General features: G+C 33.1%; 1 protein-coding gene across 1 annotated transcript; it reads left to right on the forward strand.

Annotated features, from left to right (window-relative positions):
• LOC109825693 (plant UBX domain-containing protein 10-like) lies at window positions 7–21,228 on the forward strand. The gene is made up of 4 exons (XM_020392563.1): window positions 7–95; window positions 13,023–13,193; window positions 13,342–13,545; window positions 20,567–21,228. The coding sequence occupies exons 1-4, from the start codon at window positions 9–11 to the stop codon at window positions 20,795–20,797; spliced, it is 693 nt and encodes a 230-aa protein (XP_020248152.1). The 5' UTR covers window positions 7–8; the 3' UTR covers window positions 20,798–21,228.

Below are 21,942 nucleotides of genomic sequence, written 5' to 3' on the forward strand. Positions count from 1 at the left end.
GTTTCAAGATGAGCAACAGCTTGAAGGCGTCGAGGTTTCCTTTCTGTGCTGTTGTTATGGCGTCCACCAATCAGAGGATCGTGCTGCTCTCGCAGGTGAGTCTTTTCTTTTTTCTTTTGATTTTACTTAATTGTTTAGCTTATTGAACTTTGGAGATGTTATAGTAGTCTATTGAGCTTCTTTGTTCAATTTTAGTTTAATTACTTTGAGATTTTAGCATACTTAGTTTCAGATAGAAATGGGTTATTGTTGGATTTTCTTGGATGATGGTTCGTCTTAAGAGTTACTAATCAGAAAGTCCCATTGTGGAAAGTTTAGAAACTGAACAAAGATGGATGTGGACAATGTAAGAAGAATGATAAAGAAGTTAAAGGTGAGAATACAAAGAGAAGGATCTTGATAAACATCTAATGCAAATATTCAGAATTTAAACCATTATACAGGTAGCCCATGGACTTTCTATGTCTTCTTTTTTTATGATTCTGCAAATCTTGTGTTTTATCTTTGGGATTTTGTTAGTTCAAGAATTATTATTTTCCTTGCTGATTGAGTAAAATTTTCCTCATGATAACTCATTCTCATATTGATTATTAGTAGCTTTTCAATCTGGGGACTCTCTTTATCTCAACATATATTGGTTTTACAATAGTTATGCCCTTGTCATGACGCCTCTCTTTGCGTCTTCATTAAATTGGTCCTTTTTGTGTTGCTTACTGTGGAATGCGCTTGTGAGAGAACTCGAGAAACTTTAAAATAAGCAACACATCGGGGGGAGTTGCTTACTGTGGAATGCGCTTGTGAGAGAACTCGAGAAACTTTAAAATAAGCAACACATCGGGGGGAGACCATCATTGAACATTGGATAGCTGTCAGAGAGGAAAACACATTGTATAATTGAATATGTAGTTTATAATTCAAAACTCTAAATTGAGAACGTCTCAACTCAGGTCTATTCAGATAGCTACTGGTTTGCTATTTGGTAGAACTCGCTTTAGGTGCTATTAACTATGTTCAGTCTTAGACTCTTAGGCTTAACCAATTCTATCTGACCATAGAAACTTCAAAGATTATGTTGTGATATGGAAATCATTTTGATTTTTAGATAGATGCATGAATAGAATATACGAAAATTTTATCCTTTAACAGATGAATATCATGGTCATTAGGCTTAAATTTGAATAATTTTTTAAATTCATGGGATTGTTTTCGATTGCTTTATTCTCATCTTTTAGATGTTAGTCTTGTCTTGTAGATACAATGTGAATAGGTTAGATATTGTATTTGGTTAACTTTGGTTTGTTATTTAGAGAGCTATCAGACTTGTCTATTAGTTAGTTTGATGTAATTAGAAGAAACTATGTCATGTTGATGAAAAAATAATGAATTATTTGATTGAGGGTGCAATTCCTTTATTCTGAATGTCTGATTCCTTTTTTTTTAGTGAGGGTATGATCCCTCTTGCTATGGTGTGATTCCAAAGTCCTCTTGCTATGGTGTGATTCCTTCTCTTGTCACTGTAAGGCTGTGATTCCCTATTTTCTAATCTTATCTTTTAGAATTTTTGATCTTTCCTACCACCACTTTTTTCCTTCCAAAATTATCTGCTCAAAATACATTTTGCATTAATTTGTATTAGAAAATCTTCTATCCATGTATGAATTTTAAGATTTTGAAATTGTTATTTCCAAAGCAAAACATGAAAAAGTTGATAGTTAAAGCCATGATCACCACTTAGGGCATTTATTTTGTTCCAATCAAACTTGAGGTTGAGTTTTCTCTTTCAGGGATACTTGATGCAAAACAACATTTCAATTTTGAAATAGACGAGTTTGAATATGGAGTATGGATTGAAATCTTATCCTTTATCATTTTAATGTCATACTTATTAGGCTTATATTTGATTAATCTTTTTGAATTCATTGGGATTTGTTCGAGATGGTTTTATTTAAGATAAGATGGATATAGGTTGGAGGTTTGATTTTGTTAGCTCTTATTTGTTATGTGAGTTTTGAATTGTTTAGCATTAGTTTGCTAGTTCCTATTCACAATGTTTGGCAAAACTTATTTAATGCAACCTTATAAGTAAACCTCATCTGTCGAATATTCTTTTTTCCAAACAATAGGTAAACGTCCTTATAAGGCCTAAAAAATAATTTGGAAAATCCCAACTTATTTTATTCCTACTTAAAGCGAGAAAATAAGTAAATATTAAAAACTAATCTTTGACTCTACACTTATCATACTCTCTTTAAAATCACGAGTTCGGAAAAATCTTTCCATAGTCAATATTACCCTTTACTATTTTGAATATTTTATTTAAATCTTAATCTATTCTAATTCTAATTATAACTTATCTAATCCCACGTGAAGGGAAAATCTTTCCATGGTCAATATTATTCTTTACTATTTTGAATATTTCATTTAAATCTTAATCTATTCTAATCAGTGTTGTAAATAGCGGCCAATAGCGGGGCAATAGCGGGGCTATAGCGGATCGCGGCCCCTCAGCGCTACGCGTAGGGGGTTCGCGGCGGGATTTAGCGGAAAAAACCGCGAAGCGCTCGAATAGCGCGTAAAAGCGCTCAATAGCGGATAAAAGCGGCCAAAAGCGGATAAAAGCGGCCAAACCCGCTAAAACCGCTAACCCGCTATCAAATGTGTTTTGATTTTTTTTGCCCCAAACCCGACCCGGACCCGAACCCGCTTGTTAAAAGAGGCTAAAAAAGCGACGAATCCCTCAGTTCACTCCCGAACCCTAGCCGCCTTTCATCTTCTCCGCTCCAGCTCCTTCGACAGTTCGACTTCATCATCTCCGCACTCCGCAGCTCCGCTCCTATCTTCTCCGCTCCAGGCTCCTTCGACGGTTTGACTTCATCATCTTCGCACTCCGCAGCTCCGCTCCCATCTTCTCTGCTCTAGGTTCCTTCGACATCATCATCTCCGCTGCAGGCTCCAGGCTCCAGCGACGTCATCATCTCCGCTACAGGCTCCAGGCTCCGGAGTCCATCGACGTCATCATCTCCACTCCAGGCTCCAGGCTCCGGCGTCCATCTCTGTTGGCTAGATCTGCCACAGAGGAAAATGTATAAAATTATGGGACTAGGTCCAAATTTTGGGAATTCCTACCTCATCTCACATTCCTTTTGTGCCTGAATTGCTTTCTCCAACTTGCATAGTTGCATAACTAATTTTTCTGTTCCTTTACCTATATTAGATAATAAACAAGAATAACTCTGAAGAAGGTCAATAATAAATGGTGTTTCCATCTTTATTAGACATGGCACGTTAGCACACCTGTCTTGGACTCTTGTTTGATATTTACAGATGTTTAACCTTTAATCACATGATTACATGAAAATATACGTGAAATAATTTACAACAAATTAATATGTATTCCATAAATGGTGTTTCCATCACGTTCAGGACTGCAGTATTTCGAGAATCAATGATGCTATATTTCTTGATTTTTTTCATAGTTTCATTCATACTCATACAACAAGCTTATCAATTGTTATTTACTAATAATACAAGAAATTTACAACAAATTAATATGTATGCGATAAACGGGTTGATCTTCATAACCAGCAGCTGCACCGAAATGATTAGTGCCCTTGAGATTTCCAACTTCCAGAAAACCTGTATAATCAACATTTGAAATCAATCAAATCATTATAAATTTATAACTTATTGAGTTATTGAATGAATGAAGAAATATAACATGTTTATTTATTGTATGAATAAAGAGTTGAAGAAATAAAGTTCTACTGTTATAGTACTTTATATTGTTATTGTATGAATAAAGAGTGAAGAAATAAAGTTCTACCGTTATAGTACTTATATTGTTATTGTTTATTTATTTGTTCTTGTTATTTGTTCTTGTTCTTGTACACATCTACTTCATGTTTAGGCATTAAGTATGCATTTGTAGAATTTTTAGATTTTTTAATGAATTTTCTTATTATTTAGGATATTTAAATATATTTAAATTTGTCCGCTATTTGACTGTGCGCTATTTGCCGCTATTTCGCCGCAATAGCGCGCAATAGCCTTAGCGGTACCTCGCCGCGACGCGACGCGATCCGCTATCAATAACCTTGATTCTAATTCTAGTTATATCTTATCTAATCCCACGTGAACTACCTATAGCTCAACAATTTAAAAAACGATTAACAAACTACATGAAACATTATTTTGAATATTTTATTATTTTATTTAGATGTTAATCTATCCAAATACGAATTATATCCTATATTAACCCCCATGAACCACCTATAGTTCAATAATTTAAACAAATAAGATTAAGAAATTATACATAGATAATATATTATAGTACATGAAGTATTACAAAAAACACGAACTTTTTAAAAATTACACAAAATATCATCAAAAGTTCAAAATTACCAAAAACACGCTGACTTTTCAAAACTTAAAACAAACATTAAATCTTAAAATTAACGGTAGCCCCCAAGGAATTTAAAATTGCAGAAACAACCTCAAAAAGTTCAAATTATAAAAAAACACCTTACAAATTAGAGATTTCAAAACTTGCAAACAACATAGATGAATTCCACGGATTACCATTAGGCAGTTGAAATTTTAAAAATTTGTAAAAAATAATCTCAAACTACATGAAACATTATTTTAAAAAACGATTTAAAAAACGATTAACAATTTAAACTACATGAAACAATATAGGATATTATTCTTCACTATTTTGAATATTTTATTTAAATCTTAATATATTCTAATTCTAGTTATATCTTATCTAATCCCACGTGAACTACCTATAGCTCAACAATTTAAAAAACGATTAACAAACTACATGAAACATTATTTTGAATATTTTATTATTTTATTTAGATGTTAATCTATCCAAATACGAATTATATCCTATATTAACCCCACATGAACCACCTATAGTTCAATAATTTAAACAAATAAGATTAAGAAATTATACATAGATAATATATTATAGTACATGAAGTATTACAAAAAACCCGAACTTTTTAAAAACTACACAAAATATCATCAAAAGTTTAAAATTACCAAAAACACGCTGACTTTTCAAAACTTAAAACAAACATTAAATCTAAAAATTAACAGTAGCCCCCAAGGAATTTAAAATTACAGAAACAACCTCAAAAAGTTCAAATTATGAAAAAACACCTTACAAATTAGAGATTTCAAAACTTACAAACAACATAGATGAATTCCACGGATTACCATTAGGCACTTAAAATTTTAAAATTTGTAAAAAATAATCTCAAAGTTACAAAAACTACAAAAACTACAAAAACTTTCTCAAAAGTTAAAAATCGCAAAAAATCTCAAAATTTAAACAAATAAGATTAAGAAATTATACATAGATAATATATTATAATACGTAAAGTATTACAAAAAACCCAAAAATTTTAAAAATTACATAAAATATCTTTAAAAGTTCAAATTTACCTAAAACACGCTGACTTTTTAAAACTTAAAACAACAAACATAAAATGTAGAAATTAACAATAGCCCCCGAGGAATTTAAAATTGCAGAAAGTCAGAAACAACCTCAAAAGTTCAAATTTCAAAAAAGCACGCTAAAATTCAGAGATTTCAAAACTTGCAAACAACATAGATAGATTCCACGGATTACTATTAGGCACTTGAAATTTTAAAATTTATAAAAAATAATCTTAAAGGTACAAAAATTACAAAAGCTTTCTCAAAAGTTAAGGCTTCGTTTGGATACCATGGTGTTTATCTTGTGTTTTTGTAAAAAAAATATAGTATTGTGTTTTCCCCTTAAAGTGTTTTCAAAACACCATGTCAAGTGTTTTTAGTCAACACTAGTTTGACCCGTTACAACATTAGTATTAAACATATTATTAATATATTATATATTAATCATAATAAAATTTATAATAAATAAGATGTTATAATATTTAGTTTATATTATTATAAATATTAAATATAATACAATATAATATTGTATAATGTATTATAATATTATATTTATTTTTAATGTGTTATATTATATTACCATTTTTACATATTATTTTCAAATAATCATATTTAATTATTTTGGTATATCAATTGTTATTGTTGTATACTATATAATATTTTTAAAATAGTATTATTTTATTATTAATATAATATTATATGATAGGTCCTAGTCAAAGGTATAAAAATATTAGGAAATAAGTTCTCTTCAGGTGAGAACAAACCACAAATGTTTTGATTGAAAATAAGCTTACTTTATTAACAACTAGGAAGGAGTTTAAATAACAATGGAAAATAACAACCAATCTTAATTCTTAGGTCATATCTCTAAGAAACAGGATACGATAGACTAGTGGCAACAAAATAGTAGAAATAAGTTATTAACTACTTATCCTATTCTTCAGTAACCAAGCTGGTGGACACGTTTAACAAACCTGGACTTCTTCCTTGCAACCTGTCAAGTAATCCCATTGCATGGCTCATGAAGTAAAATCCTTTTTTAATCCAAATACTTTGGATTTTTCTTAACCACTCGTTGAGACCTTCTTGGTTTATCAATACCCCTCCCTTTGACTTGAACCTTGTCCTCAAGGTTCACATTCAGAAACTTGTGATTAACGTCATGCGTGTTTTCCCACGTTGCATCTTTTGGTGGAAGTCGTTTCCATTTGATCAAGCTTTTCACTACAAACTTGGATCCTTTGGTAACCCAACGACTATCTAAGATTGCATCTGGTTCCAGCAACAACTTACCGTCGTCGGCCATTGGTGGTAAGTTTGAGCTTGGAGTGATGACGTCACCCACTTTCTTTTTTAAGAGGGACACATGAAACATTGGATGTATACGAGAACCATGTAGTAGTTTGAGTTTGTAAGCCACGCTGCCAATCTTTTCTTCAATCAGATATGATCCATAGAACTTGCTTGCAAGTTTTTGATATGCTCTTTTGAAGACTGATTGCTGCCGATAAGGATGCAATTTCAAAAACACCAAATCTCCAATTTGGAATTAAATGTCCCTACGTTTGGAAGTAGCTTGCTGTTTCATTCGGTTGTTAGCCGCACACAAATTTTCCTTGAGTTGCCGCAACAAAGCATCTCAAGAAGCTAAGCTTTGATCAACTTCATTGATTGGACAATGGCCTGCATGATAGTGGGGTATTGTTAGAGGTGGTCTGCTATAGAGAGTCTGAAATGGAGTCATGCCGGTGAAGATATGTTACGGGGTATTGTACCAAAACCTAGCCCATGGGAGAAAGGAATGCCATTTGCGAGGCTGTTAATGAGCAAAGCAGCGGATATATTGTTCAAGGCAGCGATTGACGACCTTTATTTGGTCATTAGTTTGCGGGTGGTAAGCGGAGCTCATCTTCAACTAGGTGCCCGACATTTTGAAGAACTCTTTCCAAAAATTGCTGATGAATATGGGATCGCAATCACTAATTATGGACCAAGGCATGCCATGAAGCTTCACCACCCCGTCAATAAATTTTTCAGCCACCACTTTTGTTGTATATGGATGGGAAAGAGCCATAAAGTGTGCTGATTTGCTTAATCTGTCAACAACCACAAGAATTGAGTTTTTACCATTAGAAGGTGGAAGGCCATCGATGAAATCGAGAGTGACATCGTCCCAAACTTAACAAGGAATTGGTAGTGACGGTAGAAGCCCAACTAGTGATAAAGTTTAATGCTTGGTTCGTTGACACATCGTAAGAAGAAACATAATTCTGATATAATATAATATTATCAAAATGTTAATATTATGTTATTACTAGTATATTATTAATAAATTAACATATTGAACAACTTTATCCAAATAAAAAAATCATTCCATGAAAGATACAAGAAAAATTAATAAGCATTTATAAATTTTCATACTTTATTCTTAAAATATTAAAAGAATCATAAATTTAATATAAAATTACATATAAATAATCTTACAATAGAAACTAAAATGAAGTCATTGATCAACTATGTTGCGAGATATAATAAACCAGATAAGATGAGGGGAATCACTATAATGGACAAAAGGTATACATATGATACCTAGTTACAATAGCGTAAGTAAAAAATTAAAAATTGAGATTTTTATTTTTCCTATATAGTGGCATGACTCTGCAAGTAACTTTATTTGAGAATATGACTACTAATGAAAGATCAATTTTTAAAGACACGATCAAAGATATATACATATAACACAATAAAAAAAATATTACACTTTAAAGTCAATATGCATGGCTCATTTAGAACAAGCTACTAAAATAAAAGTATATCTATCAAGGCTTTTTACAAATACAATATAAATTTAAACTATGGATGTATGCAATCGTCACAACATTCAAAGAGTGTGTTCTTACAAGACCTACTCTAAAATTTACACAATTAAACTTAAAAATACTCGACCAATATACAGACACACTATTGGACCTATAATGTAAAGATAACTACCATTTACAATAGAGTTGAGCCATGGTTCTAGCTTGCAAAGGCTAAAACAAAAAGATGGATAGAGATGCTACTAAGAATGTCCAAATAATAAATGTCACAAAATCACTGATGACATAGTACCAATGTTGAGTAATATCTCTTCTTCATGAAATAAACATATCAAAATCAAATATTAACATTATAATCTAAGGCAATTTGATAATGAAAAATACAATTATTTAATTCAGATTCTTGTGGAAAATGATACAATAGAGCAAAAATAATATTATTTAATATAACAGAAACTCTTATTGGATGTACACCAGAAGAATTCATTATAGGAAAAAGATGTAACTCCTGACCTTATTTAAAAAATATTAGAAACACAAAAATTTTATATATATGAAATTAACATTTTATCTCATTGAAACACAAAATAATTAAAGTTTGTATTTCTAAAAGTTTTGTTGAATATTAAAAATACATTTAACTTCTTTGTGTAGTAAGACGAGAAGATAGAAGATGAACGAGCTCGGGAAAAAATAACAGCATAAGAAATCCAACTCCAACCTGACATCATAATTAATGTAGACGATGAAGACACAATTCTAGAATTGCTCAGGATAAAGATAAAACTAGAGTTGGATTGATCTTAACTTACTAGAAAATGGAACAGAAATAATAAAAGATTTGTTTTCCGAAGTTTATAGAATAGATTAATTTTTTAGTATAACCAAGAATCATTAAAAGGGATTCTTATGAACTCTTTTAAATATTTTTATATGGTTATGTGGATGCTTTTATCATATAAAAGTGTACTAGAATTAACATTAATCTTTAGTTTATGATTTTTTTTAAGTCTATCAATGATTAACAACAAATTTTATACTCTCTTTAGTTTCGTTCTAGCCCATGAATTGGGTTTGTTAAATTCTTGTTCAAGGTGAGAACCAAACAAGAAAAAAGAATGTCATGGAAAATAGGTTTCATATAACACATTTTTTTGGTCTTTTTTACAACCAAACAACCCCTAATCAGAGGATCGTGCTGCAGGTGACTTGTTCTCTCTGGATTCTCTTTTGTTTTGCTTGCTTATTGAACTTGAGAGATGTTGTAGCAGTCTATGGAGCTGATGTTTTTTTGTTTGATCTTAATGTTATACTTTGAGATTTCAGCGAGCTTAGTTTTGGATGGGGATGACTTGAAGGAAAAATGTTGATTTTTGGAATTTTTGGACGATGGTTTTTGGTTTGAACTCTTAGTCAGAACGTCCCATTGAGAAAAGTTTAGAAATGAACAAAGATGGATGCATAAACGTGTGGGAGAATGGTAAAGGAAATCATTTAAAGATGGGAGTAAAAAGAGAAGAATCTTGTGACGATCTAAGCTGAACATTAGGATATTCAACCACTAAAAGGTAGCTCATGGAGTATTGATGTCCTTTTTTTGATGATTCAGCAAACATTATGTTGTATCTTTGGGATTTTAGTATTTCAAGAATTGGTTTTTTGTCGATTGAATAAGACTTCCTCATAATTATACGTTTAATTTATAACTCATTCTTATCCTGAGTTTAATCAGTTTTCAATATGTTACTATTTATCTCATTAGATATTTGTTGTTCCAATTTGTGACACGTCTCTTTGTGCCTTTATTAAGACTTGGTCCTTTTGAGTTTGCATGCCATGGAACATGCTCATCAGAGAACTTGGGAACACTAAAGAGCAAGTAATATATCGGAAGAAAACCATTGTTTAGTATTGGATGGTAAGAGAAACAAATACGTTATAGAATCTAAAACATAGTTCATATTTCAAACCTTGAAATTGAGAACATCTCAAGTCTATTCCGTTAGGTACTTGTTTGCCATTTGGTAGAACTTGCTTTAGGTGCAATTAACTTTGTTCACATATCTATTAGCTTGGACTTATCTATTCTATAAGAACATGGAAGTTTCAAAAATTATTGTTGTGATACAGAACAACATCATTGCAATTTGGAAATTGATGAGTTCCTTTGGATTGTTTTGGACTGGTTTCGTTCTTGTCTTTTAGATGTTATCTTTTTTTTTTTTTTTTTTTTTTTTTGTTTTTTGATATGATGAGAAGAGGTTATAAATTTCATTTGGTTCATTTTTTTTTTTTTTTTTTTTTTTTTTGATATGATGAGAAGAGGTTATAAATTTCATTTGGTTCTCTTATTTGTTATTTTAGATTTGAAATGATTAGGCTTTGTGTATTGGTTAGTTAGTTCAATAGTTTGATATAATTAGAAGAAGAAGCTATGTTATGTTGATAGAGAAATAGTGAATTGTTTGATTGAGGGGTAATTTCTTTTCTCTGAAGGTGTGGTTCCCTCTTTTTATTGAGGTTTGACTTCCCTTTTTTTTTGTTGAAGGTGTGATTCCCTAGGATGTGATTCTTTGTCTTACTGGAGTAATAGGGCTAATTTCAAAATTAGTTCACTATATGTCTTATCTTTAAATCTAGTTTGAAACTTTGACATGGCTAAAACAATAAAAAACTATGATTGTTCTTGAATATCATGTATTGTTTGATCAAACGAGCTAAAAGATGTTGTCAGAAAATTTGATTAATTGTTCTCTAAGTTGAATTCCCTCTATCTTCTTCATATTTCTATGAAAGATCACCGTGGCATAATTATAAATGGATCAGTCCTGTAATTTATTAATTCATCATGTACGAAATCATGTACAGAATGCATTTTCTATTAGTTACTGATTTAATTTATTTATTCTTTAATCATTCATTCCTAGAATCCATAACATGCTGAGGATCCAAATTAGCAGGTCCCATATCATCTTTGTTTGCAAGTTCTGAGGTCTTCCTATCATATTTTTAGGTATTCGTTATGGTATTTCAAAGTTCAATATTATACTCTGTAATAACCTATATAAAGGTAGAATTATATGAAAGCTTGTTGAATGATATTTTATCTTACTTTTGCTCATCTTGTCATTTCTTACAATTTACCTGCTCTAGCTCCTTCTCTTCTTTAAATAAATTAGTTAGTTGATGTAGTCAGCATGTCTAGGAGACTTGAAATTATATTTTCCTTAAAAAAAGATTCCATATTTCATCATCCTTTGTTATCTTGCAACCTAGTACATCAACAAATTTCTTCAGATGTCTGCACAAATCCTTTGTAATCTTACAACCTATTACACCAACAAATTTCTTCAGATGCCTGCACAAACTTGACCCCTTGATACTCCTAACCTTCTTGCACATCTTGATGCAACAGCGACCATCAACTAGGAAAAAATAAACATGATCTTGATTAGGAAAAAATCATTTGAGGAGTCCTCAAGACTCCAGACATCATTTGGTGTAACAAGTGTGAGCCTAAATCAAAGTGCTGGCTAACAATAAAAAATGCTGCTGTGGCTCTAATTTAACTAGCATATTCTGCATCAGTATGGCAAGTTATGCAGATTCCATCACAACCATGCGAGATATCACTTCATATCTTACCGTTGTTGATTTCAGTTATTCTCTATTGTCCTAGTCACTTTCATCATCAACACCATGTCTTTCTAATATCATTTTTTGGCGATTCATTAATGAGTTTTACATCGTTGATGAGGTTGATTCGCATAGATGTGTAGATTTGTGGGATTAGTGCAGGGGGGCATGGATGGTTTTTGTTATGACACAGTTTCATAATAACCACATGAAGAGATGTGATGTGTCCAAGCAGGCTATGATATTCACACTATCTTTTGGGGTTGAATGACTTCACTAACAGTGGATTTGTTTTAAAATTTTCAATAGTTAATTTGATGCGTCTAATGGGATATAAAAAGGATGAGAATAAATTAATGAAGCTTTTTCAAACTTTTATCTCTTGTCGTTTTCGTTTTTAAAAGTATTACTTTGTACCCTTAAATCTTGTAATCCTAAGGTAGACTGCCTACCATGATGAGGGCAACTTCCTAGGAGTTCAGTCCTAGATCTTCAGCAGAAGAGTTTGTTAATAATTTTTCTTGTTCAGTTTAACTTGCTATTTTATTTCCTTTTAGTTCCCTGCAGGAATTTTATTTTTCCCGCTATGAAAGCCATGTCATTATGTTACTCATTACTGTTAAATCAATGAATTCCCCCTTTATTTTCCATATACTAGTGAAATCAATTAACATGCCTCCAGAGTCTTCCTGCTTCGATATATCTGTCTCTGAAGATGATTCAAGATTCTATGGATTATCTTCTTTTAAATTCTTATTAGTTTCAACGTTTGTAGTCTCTTCATTTGGTTAGTATTTAATGCAGGATACCATCATGTTAAACATGCTTCTGTGGTTCTTACCTCTTCTTATCTGAGTATGTGAAGATTATTCAAGATTCCATTGATCATCTGTTTTTATATTTTTGTTAGTTTCAACCTGTGGGATCTATTATTTTTAGTTAGTTTGGGAATGATATTCATCACTTTCTTGTTGGATATATTTGCTCTTTTGATGTATAGTTGGTTTTCTTTCTGATTGGTAAGATCAATAAGCTACTCGTGCTTCACTTTCTGTCTTGTATAGCTTGCGTACATATTGGTTTTCTAATGGTTTCCTTTATCTGTCTGTTGCCTCCTGTTAGATCGAGGGACCCCAGACTCCAGAAGAAATGCTTAGTATCCTACAACGAGTTGTTGAAGAGTGCAGTACATCTCTTGTAGCAGCAAGGCTCGAGGCTGAAGAAAGGCGAAATAATTTGCGGTTGCGAGAGGAGCAAGATGCTGCATACAGGGCAGCACTTGAAGCTGATCGGGTATCCATCTTTTCTTTGTCTTCATTTTCTCATTGGTTTATTTGATCAGGAGAATGTTGATTGGAACAGTAGCCAGAGACATTTCTATGGGAGCCAAATCTTGACGCTATTTTTGATATAAAATCTAATAACTTTTATATGCCATCAGGCTAGAGAGCGCCAAAGAAAAGAAGAGCAGGAGCGCTTGGAAAGAGAAGCTGCAGAAGCTTACAAGAAACGCAAGGAGGAGGAAGAGGCTGCAGAAAGAGCAGCTCAGGAAGCTGCTGAGAGACAAGCTGCTTTAGTTAGAAGACGGCAAGAGAAGGCTTTGGAACTGGGTGAAGAACCTGAAAAAGGGTCTGATGTAACACAAGTAAGAACTAATTAGCTTACTGATTACACTCATAACATTTTCTAGCCTAACCCTCAGTTTAAATTTTCACATGTTTGTTAAATTGTAGGAGACACTTATTTCGTTTTGTATCAGCCTTTTGCTATTCTAATTGATAGTGTCATAGTTCATAATTACCTTCAAACATACTAAGAAATGTTTTGAAGTGTCACAATTGTCTATAAGATTATTTGACTAGATTTAAGTTAGCGTCAAAATAATTGCTGAATGTAGTTTTTAGTACAATATCTCATAAAATATCCAAATAAGGGTTGACTGCAGTTCCTTTAGATGGGAACCTCCCAGTTTCCTTGGTAGCCATCAGATATATTATCATGACTTGTATTAAATGCTTCCTCTCTATCATGTGATAGTTTTTGAAAATCATTTGCAGCGATTTGATTATTCCTCTCTTGCCAATAACTATGATATGTTAATCAAATTACTGCAGAAAAAAGCATAGTCGTAAATATTCTTGTGTAAATTCTTGTTCACAATGCAATGACCTGATGTTTACTCTGTTGTGTGGAAAACTCATCTTTGTCTGTAGCAATTATAATTATCACAGGTAACCATTAGATTTATTATCATGCCCTGTATTAAATAACTCCCTCTCTAGCACGTGATAGTTTGTTAAAAATCAATTTTTATACCGATTTGATTATTCTTCTCTTACCAACAACTATAATATGTAATATGTTAATTAAGTTAGTGCAGAAAAAACATAGTAGTAACTATTCATATGTAAGTTCATCACAATGCAATGACCTTATGTTCGCCCTGTTGTAGACAAAGTACAACAGGAAATAGAAGTGAGTACATGGAAAAATAGCATTTGATATAGTAAGCTAGACTCATCAAAGTAAATCAATCAGTTCTGTTTGTATAGATGACTATAACTTTAGTAGCATGTTTCATTATAACTATTGTGGAAAGCAATAATATTTATCACAAAATATTACCATTTTGAACATATTTGCATAGATATAAAAGTGTGTCGGCAAAAACAAGTTAAACTTGTATAATTAGAGGGACCTATGGCTTGTACAAAATGGCCCCTAGAGGATATTTGTTTAGAGAATAATTGCAGTGATTATTCTTTTAAAATATTATGAAGCATATGATCATTGATCAATGTTCATAATAGGTTGATCATAATTGTAAAGTTTTAACACTATATATTGTATAGTTTTAAAATTAATTACAAATAATTATAGCACCTCCAACAAAAAGTCATCAAATTTAAGATACTGAATTGTTAACAGATATTCCAGTAACCACAGGCTACTGTTTATGGTTAGAGATAAATCCGTGATTATAACCTCAGTTCGTGCACATCTTCAAACTTCAGAGCATTGGCCTATAGGGAGGCTTTACTAGAATGGGCCTCATCACTGCTCCGCTCCTGGTCAGATGATACAAATTTAAATATGCATTCTACAAACCATATTTAGAAAAGAGATTTGTCAAAAACAATTAGCTTTCGATTCCTTTTTATGAGAATGCCAAAAAAAGGGAGTGGCTTGCCCTCCGTTGATATTTGCAGCCACATACATCTGAAATGTTATCTTTCTGATGTTTTGTTTTGCCACTCCATAAAAATTGTCCTTTGCCTCTTAAGGCCTTGCTTTCCTCATAAATGTGCTTCGGGTGTCTCAAACCGACAACTGTTCAACTTCCATCCATACTCTTAGGGTGCTGACACATGTCTCGCTTCACGTCAGATCAGACATGATCAGAGCCCAGACAACTCGAACCGCTCCTGCGGCCAACTTCATAGGCTGACAAGTTACATGGCCCACTCGAGATGTGATAATTGTCGACCTATTCTCCAGGTCAAGCCCTCAAGACTTCCTATTCGGCCCGCTATATTAGCCGATAACTTGTGTAGCCGACTAAAAAGGCGGTACTTCTAGCCCTTCTTATAAAGAGTCGTCCCTTCTTGTCATGTCGAGTCGTCCCTTCTCAGCACGTCGAGTCAAAAGGCGGTCCTCCTCGAGCCCCCGCCAATAGCCAGTCATCATCACATTAAATGCACGGTCGAAAGTCATCATTGCTCTAGCCCCCATAGTCTTTGACTTATCAGACCCAGTCAGCATTAAGCAGCTGCTGTCACTTTGCACTAACCACCTGGATGACCCTTGTCACCCACAATCGTCACCTATCAGCTGTCTGTCGGGTTAGCTGTCTGCTTGGACCCGGCTCAAGTTGCCTAATTGCCCCTCTGAACCTACTATAAATAGAGGGACTATCTGTAGCATAGGTATGCAATTTTCTGCACATTTAGACTGAGAACTTATTCAATTCATTAGGTTCTCCTACACTCAAGCTCAAATACTGACTTGATTGTCAGAGGAACAGCCAGAAACCCAACTTCGGTCTCTCACGAGTTATTCATGTATAGAGAAGAACAACAGACTCTCGAACCAGCCATCTGAAGGAGTTTGTGGTCCCTAACTCCATATTAATTCTTAACTAAACTCCCTGTTAGGTAACTGACATCAACAATAATCTTTGTGAAGTTATTTTCCAACAAATCGAAACTACTAAAAATGGTGAAAAATCGTGCGCTATTGCTTATGAAGTTGTGAGTTTTAGCTTCCTGGAAATATTTGCCTACCACTCAAAATAACTAAAAATAGCCAAAAATCAAGGGCCTTCAAGAAATTATTTGCTTACAGGTCAAAACCACTAAAAATGGTTGACATTGTGAGTTATAGATCATGAAATTGTGATTTTTTGCCTCTGTGAAATTAAATTTACTATTTCGACCATGAACTGCATAAGCATGTAGTGTTCCTACACGGTTGGAATGTTTTAGAACAAAATTAAGTGGATGTGGCAACTCAAGAGACTTCATTCATAGAAAATACATGATCTGATAATAAAAAGTAATTTTTTTACAACATTGCTAAGGTCTAGAATATCCAAAATTTCTCCAAACCATCTCTTCATCCTTCTCTCTAACTCTTTTATCTCTTATTGTACCCAAAATTTCTCATTGAATATATTTCTCTAATTTCACTTCCTAACTTCTCACTGCTTTCTTTTTCTCATTTTCGTTTCTTTATTTCCAACTTCTCTCTCCTACGCTCGATTACTTTCTAACTGCATCGCTTTCTCAAACTCTCTTTAGCTTTTTTTGAGGTTTAAGCAACCCAGATTAAGGAGAAGGATTAATTAACCTAGTTATCCTATTAAGAAGAATAAACTTAATTAACTTGTTAGGTAAATTTTATTTTAATTATTTGTTTATTTTATGGCATTATTAAAATAATAAGGATTTTAACTATTACCTGTAAAAATAAATAGGCTATACTATCCCTTATCTTGTATAAAGAGGTGGATTTGTCAACCCATCAGTTTGAGGGTCTCTAGAGTTTTATCTCACTCATATATCTATTGAATTTTGTAGATTAAGAAGGGCTAACCCAATTTACCTTTATGAAATTTTTTTGTGATTATCATGTAGTTTATAAGGAGATTTGGCACCACATACACATCCAAGGATAGGATATGTCCCTACTTTGTTCACTTTTTCTAACTAGTGAGAGAAGGATGCCACGTGTTAAACAATTGGTTAAAGAAGACTATGTATAAGGGTGTCACATGTTAAACAATTGATTAAAGAAGACTTATGTATTCAGGGCAATTAACCCTCATGGTGTTTTTGGTCAATAAAGGATAAAGCTAGCTAACTTATTTTTTTGGTAGGAAAAGTCTAAAATGTGTGAACATGTGATGTGAAGAGATTTGTATTCATGTGGTCTTATGTTTGATACTACATACTTTGCCCATGTATCGTATGCTGTTGAAATTAACATTATAGAATTTTCAGAAAGTTGCTTAATTTTTTGGCCCTTGATGCAAACACATCAAAATCTTTTGAAATTTTGTTTCTAAGTAGTTCATATGTATTAGATTACATCCAACGATTTGGATCTTCAATTTCATAATCCAAATTGTAATTTTAGGTTGATAGTATTTGCATGTTAAATACAATTAGTAGTAGTCCAGCTCAACTAAATATATGTGTGTAGAGAGTATAGATTATAAGAACACCCGCATGCAATACGGTGATCAATACCATTAACGGGTGGGTAGAGGGTTAGTCTTTTTTTTTAACTATTTTGTTTATGGTGCAAATCACCCCACTTTATAAAGGTGGTATTGATGTTAGGATTCGTATTCGATTTAGTGAGGGGAAAGAAAGTTTGCTGTACAATGACTTTAGAAAAATTTACAAGTCAAGAGAGGGTTGGAAAAATCTACATAGTCAAGAGAGGGTTGGAACTTGGAAAAAGGAAAATGGGAGGACAAGTTAGGATAGAAAGAAATAGAGAATGAGTGTAGAGAGAAAATGAGAGAAGAGTTAAAGAAAAACATTGAATCTTTTGAGATCTTAGGGGTCTTTTGGAGGAGTATTTTATTCCTAAAACAATAGATCTTGATGGAAAGGGGGGAGTGTTTAATTTTAGATCAAGGCTATACTTCTGCTTCTACGGGATGGAGGGCTTTGTAATTAACATGAAGTATGTTGATCCATTATGTGGGATTTCAGTTCCTTGTGCAATCTCACTGAGTCACTGTCATATAGTATAACCATTGGACAATCAGAGATGACATCCCCAAAATCATCCTGTGAATTATAGATTTCATAAGAGTTTTCAGTAGATTTTTCTTACATCAGTTGTCCATGCTATAAATGGTTCCAAAATACGTCATCAATAATCAAAATTAGGTCGAAGGTAGTATATGTGGTTGTGTTTTAACAAGTGTGCTTAAACTGAATCTGTATGCTACTATGCATTGTCATGTATTGGTTCGCTAATTGCGTACTTATTTGCTTCCAATTTCATGATTATATAATCAGAATGCCTAGTTCTTGAGTTTCTGATATAGTCCTCTGTTGTGGCTAATTTTGTACAGTTTTTCGTCTAGCTATTGTTTTTAAAATCAATATGTATGCTAAACAGTTATAACACACAAGGAACCCAAGTATGATATTTCAGTAAGTACAGTTTAGAATTCAACCATTGAGAAGATAATATTTATAGGACATGGTAAATTGATTTGCATTTCAGACCCTAGAAATATTAAGTAATAATTTGTGTTAGAATATAAACTTTTATAATTTGAAAAGCAAAAACCTCAGATTGGTGTTGGAATAGTATCAGTTTCTGTCTTTTAATGGAGTAAATTGCAGAAAACTCTTTTGGTATATAATCATAGGCAGCACCACCCTCATATGCTTTATTGAAATCAGCAAAGGAAAGAATTAAAAAAGCCTATTCTCTTGAATTCAGAAAGAACACTTCATTACCTTGGTGTTTGGCAGCAATATCTGTTCTAAAAGTTTTGGTCTAGAAAACACTTTCTATTTATGATTTGGCTATCTTGGTTTGGCAATGGTCACCTAGTATTTATGATAGTACAACTACAAGGATATTTGCTACTAGGATTTGATAAAAGAGTTTGTTTTTCTACAATGTATGCCGAATTCTAATTTTAAATTTTAAGGTGATAAATTTCGATCCAAAAAATTGTGGAGCATTTCTCGGACTTTGTTCTCTAGCACAAATTGAGATCCTTTCAAGAGTTTTGTCCTGTTTGAAACTATGGTGAAGCTAAGTGCGTCAGCCAGAAATTACTTTCAATCTAGTTAATTTTTAAGGTTTTTTTACGATTAGTGCCTTAAATCTTCAATGTTTTGAAATGAGCCTTTGAAATCATTGAAATTGCTATGAGACCCCCCACTTAATATATCTTGCTACTGCTGTTCTTGATTGGAGGACTTAATTTGAGATAACTTATTAGAATTTGGGGACCAAATAGCAGTTTCCATGATTTGAGGGCCTCATTTTTGGGACAACCTATAAGAATTGGGGGATGTGACAGCAATCTCAATAATCTGAGGGATTAGTTTTAAAATATTAATGATTTAAGTGACTAATATTGTTAAAACACTAGATTTTGTTATAAATGGGTAAAATTTTGGACCTTAGATCCATGTAGAGAGTTTGTATATTTGACTGTTATGCTATAGGCATTTCCAGGGTGTATTCTATGTCCTTTGGGTTTTAACCTGTGAAAGAAAGTTGAAATGATAAGTATATATGTTATCCAAGTAAATCTTTCAGATGATTACCGGGTTATTCATTTGTATGAGTATAAACTGTTGACCACTTAAGATAGCAAGATAATACTAGAACGCACGCCCTCTAGAAGATTATTTTTCCTAAACAATATTTGGGATTGATTCATAAAAAAATTTCTCAATATATTGATGGGAAGTATCTATTTCATGAATTTAACCTGGATTTGTGAATCAAATTAGTTCTCAATCTATTGATGAGAAGTAACCATTTCATGATCTAATTTTGAAAGAGCTTCTTGGATTTGTCTAGATCAATGACCTAGTTCTATCCTAGTTCTAGTTTATAATCTTGTTCGATAGTGAAAAAAACTTGCTACTTCTTGGATGGTTGAAGCATCTACCTGCTGTAATGCTGTTACAATAATACTCCATATCCAGAAAGTTACTCATTACGGAATTCTAATAATTGCATGGGTTTGTTATTATAAATAAAGCTATCTATGGTTTGATGGTTATTGTTTGCAGTTAAATGCGAGCAAGCTAAGAATTAGGCTATTGTTACGAGTCAACAGATATGGACATAAAATAGAAAAATATTCAGTTTTTTAAGTTCGTTTATGGGTTTAAGAAGCAATTAAGTTTGTTTTCTATTACATATGGGAGACTGATGCCCAAGATTCATGAATCTAAGGGACACATTTATTTATTTGTTGGTTCTTTATTTTGTGTTTTATTATATTTATCAACCTTCATACTTTGATGGTGCAATATTAATCAATATTTCTGTTTGCTTATATACAACTTTGATGATGGATTTGACCGTTTGCAATTTTGTTGATTGGGCATGTGAAATGCCTTGGAGATGATTCTATTTCAAGTTTAATGATATAATGCAATTGCTATCAGGTTCTTTTTCGGTTTCCAAATGGAGAGCGCAAGGAAAGGAGGTTCCAGAGTTCTGCAACTATCGAGTCCCTATACACATATGTCGATTCTTTGGATTGTTTGAATGATGAGAAATACAGCCTGGTCTCAAACTTCCCTCGTGTCTCCTATGGGTCTGAAAAGTATTCGATTACGCTCAAAGAAGCAGGTCTCCATCCCCGAGCCAGCCTGTTTGTTGAGATAGAATCATGAAAAAAGAAAGAAAACTGACAGATGTTTCAACCGCTTAGTTGGAATTGGAGACTTAATGCCTTTATATGTTAGGTATTTGCATTTTGCATAATAGCTCGTCAACATGGGAACACTATTCAGTTACGTTGACTTGTATCTACATGTTAAATTCATTAGGAGAGATACTGGTTATAGGTTTACATCACTTTCTACAATGGTTATATCCTGCCAATCAATCTTGTGATGATGCCATAGCTGATTGTCGAACATAATTGGCGTGCCGCTTCTTTGAAAAGTCTTCGCTGCGTTTTTTTCCTGGCTTATGATAAATTGTTCTCTGCTGAGACACGTACACGTTATCCTATGAAATTTTCGTGATATTTCCTTTGAAATTGTAAGCAAGGAATTGCTAGAGGATTACATTGTCAATAAAATCATTATGTATTTTTACACTTGAAGCATATCATGCTTTCATATTACTCCGGGGGGTTTTGAAACCTGATGTTTCCCTTCTGGAGTCTCTCTTCAATCAAAGAATTGTCTAATGTTGCTATAGAGTATTGGGGCAGATGGACCTCGCATGAACAATTCCAATTTTAGAAATTAAAAATTTAAAAGCCAGTGTGCCTGCCCATCATGAGTAATTTGAAAGAAAAAATGTGTCCTCTCTCCCTAGTGTTAGAAAACTCCAATTTTGGGAAACATGGTATAAAGTTCGAAACAATTTGATATTTTTCTGCGGCTTTCCATTGTTATTGTTCTAAGACTTCTCCATGCTTGCAGCATACACTTGAAACTATTTTTCCTCAGTGAGAAAATGATGAAACCACACGCTGTATCCCATCTTTCTTTGGAGATGGGGGGGGGCGGGGGGGGGGGGGGGCGGGGGGGGGGGGGGGGGGGGGGGGGGGGCAGAACAAATTGTACTGAACTCTTAGCTAAAGGCCATAAAAATCCCTACTTATTCCGGTTGGATAACCTCCCTCCTCAAGCTCTCAAACTAAACTAAACTACTAGAAGATCAGTACACTTTGCACTTGACATTCACTCTACATGTGAATTTGGCATAATTACTAGAAGATCACAATCCTTGCAGCCTCCTCCGGATGTTGTGTGCTGATGCTTGAACAATTTTCAGCATTATCTGGTAAGTCATGTATCTGCTC

The sequence above is a fragment of the Asparagus officinalis genome, chromosome 10 (assembly GCF_001876935.1).
Source record: "Asparagus officinalis chromosome 10, Aspof.V1, whole genome shotgun sequence".
In the NCBI taxonomy this organism is placed as follows: domain Eukaryota; kingdom Viridiplantae; phylum Streptophyta; class Magnoliopsida; order Asparagales; family Asparagaceae; genus Asparagus; species Asparagus officinalis.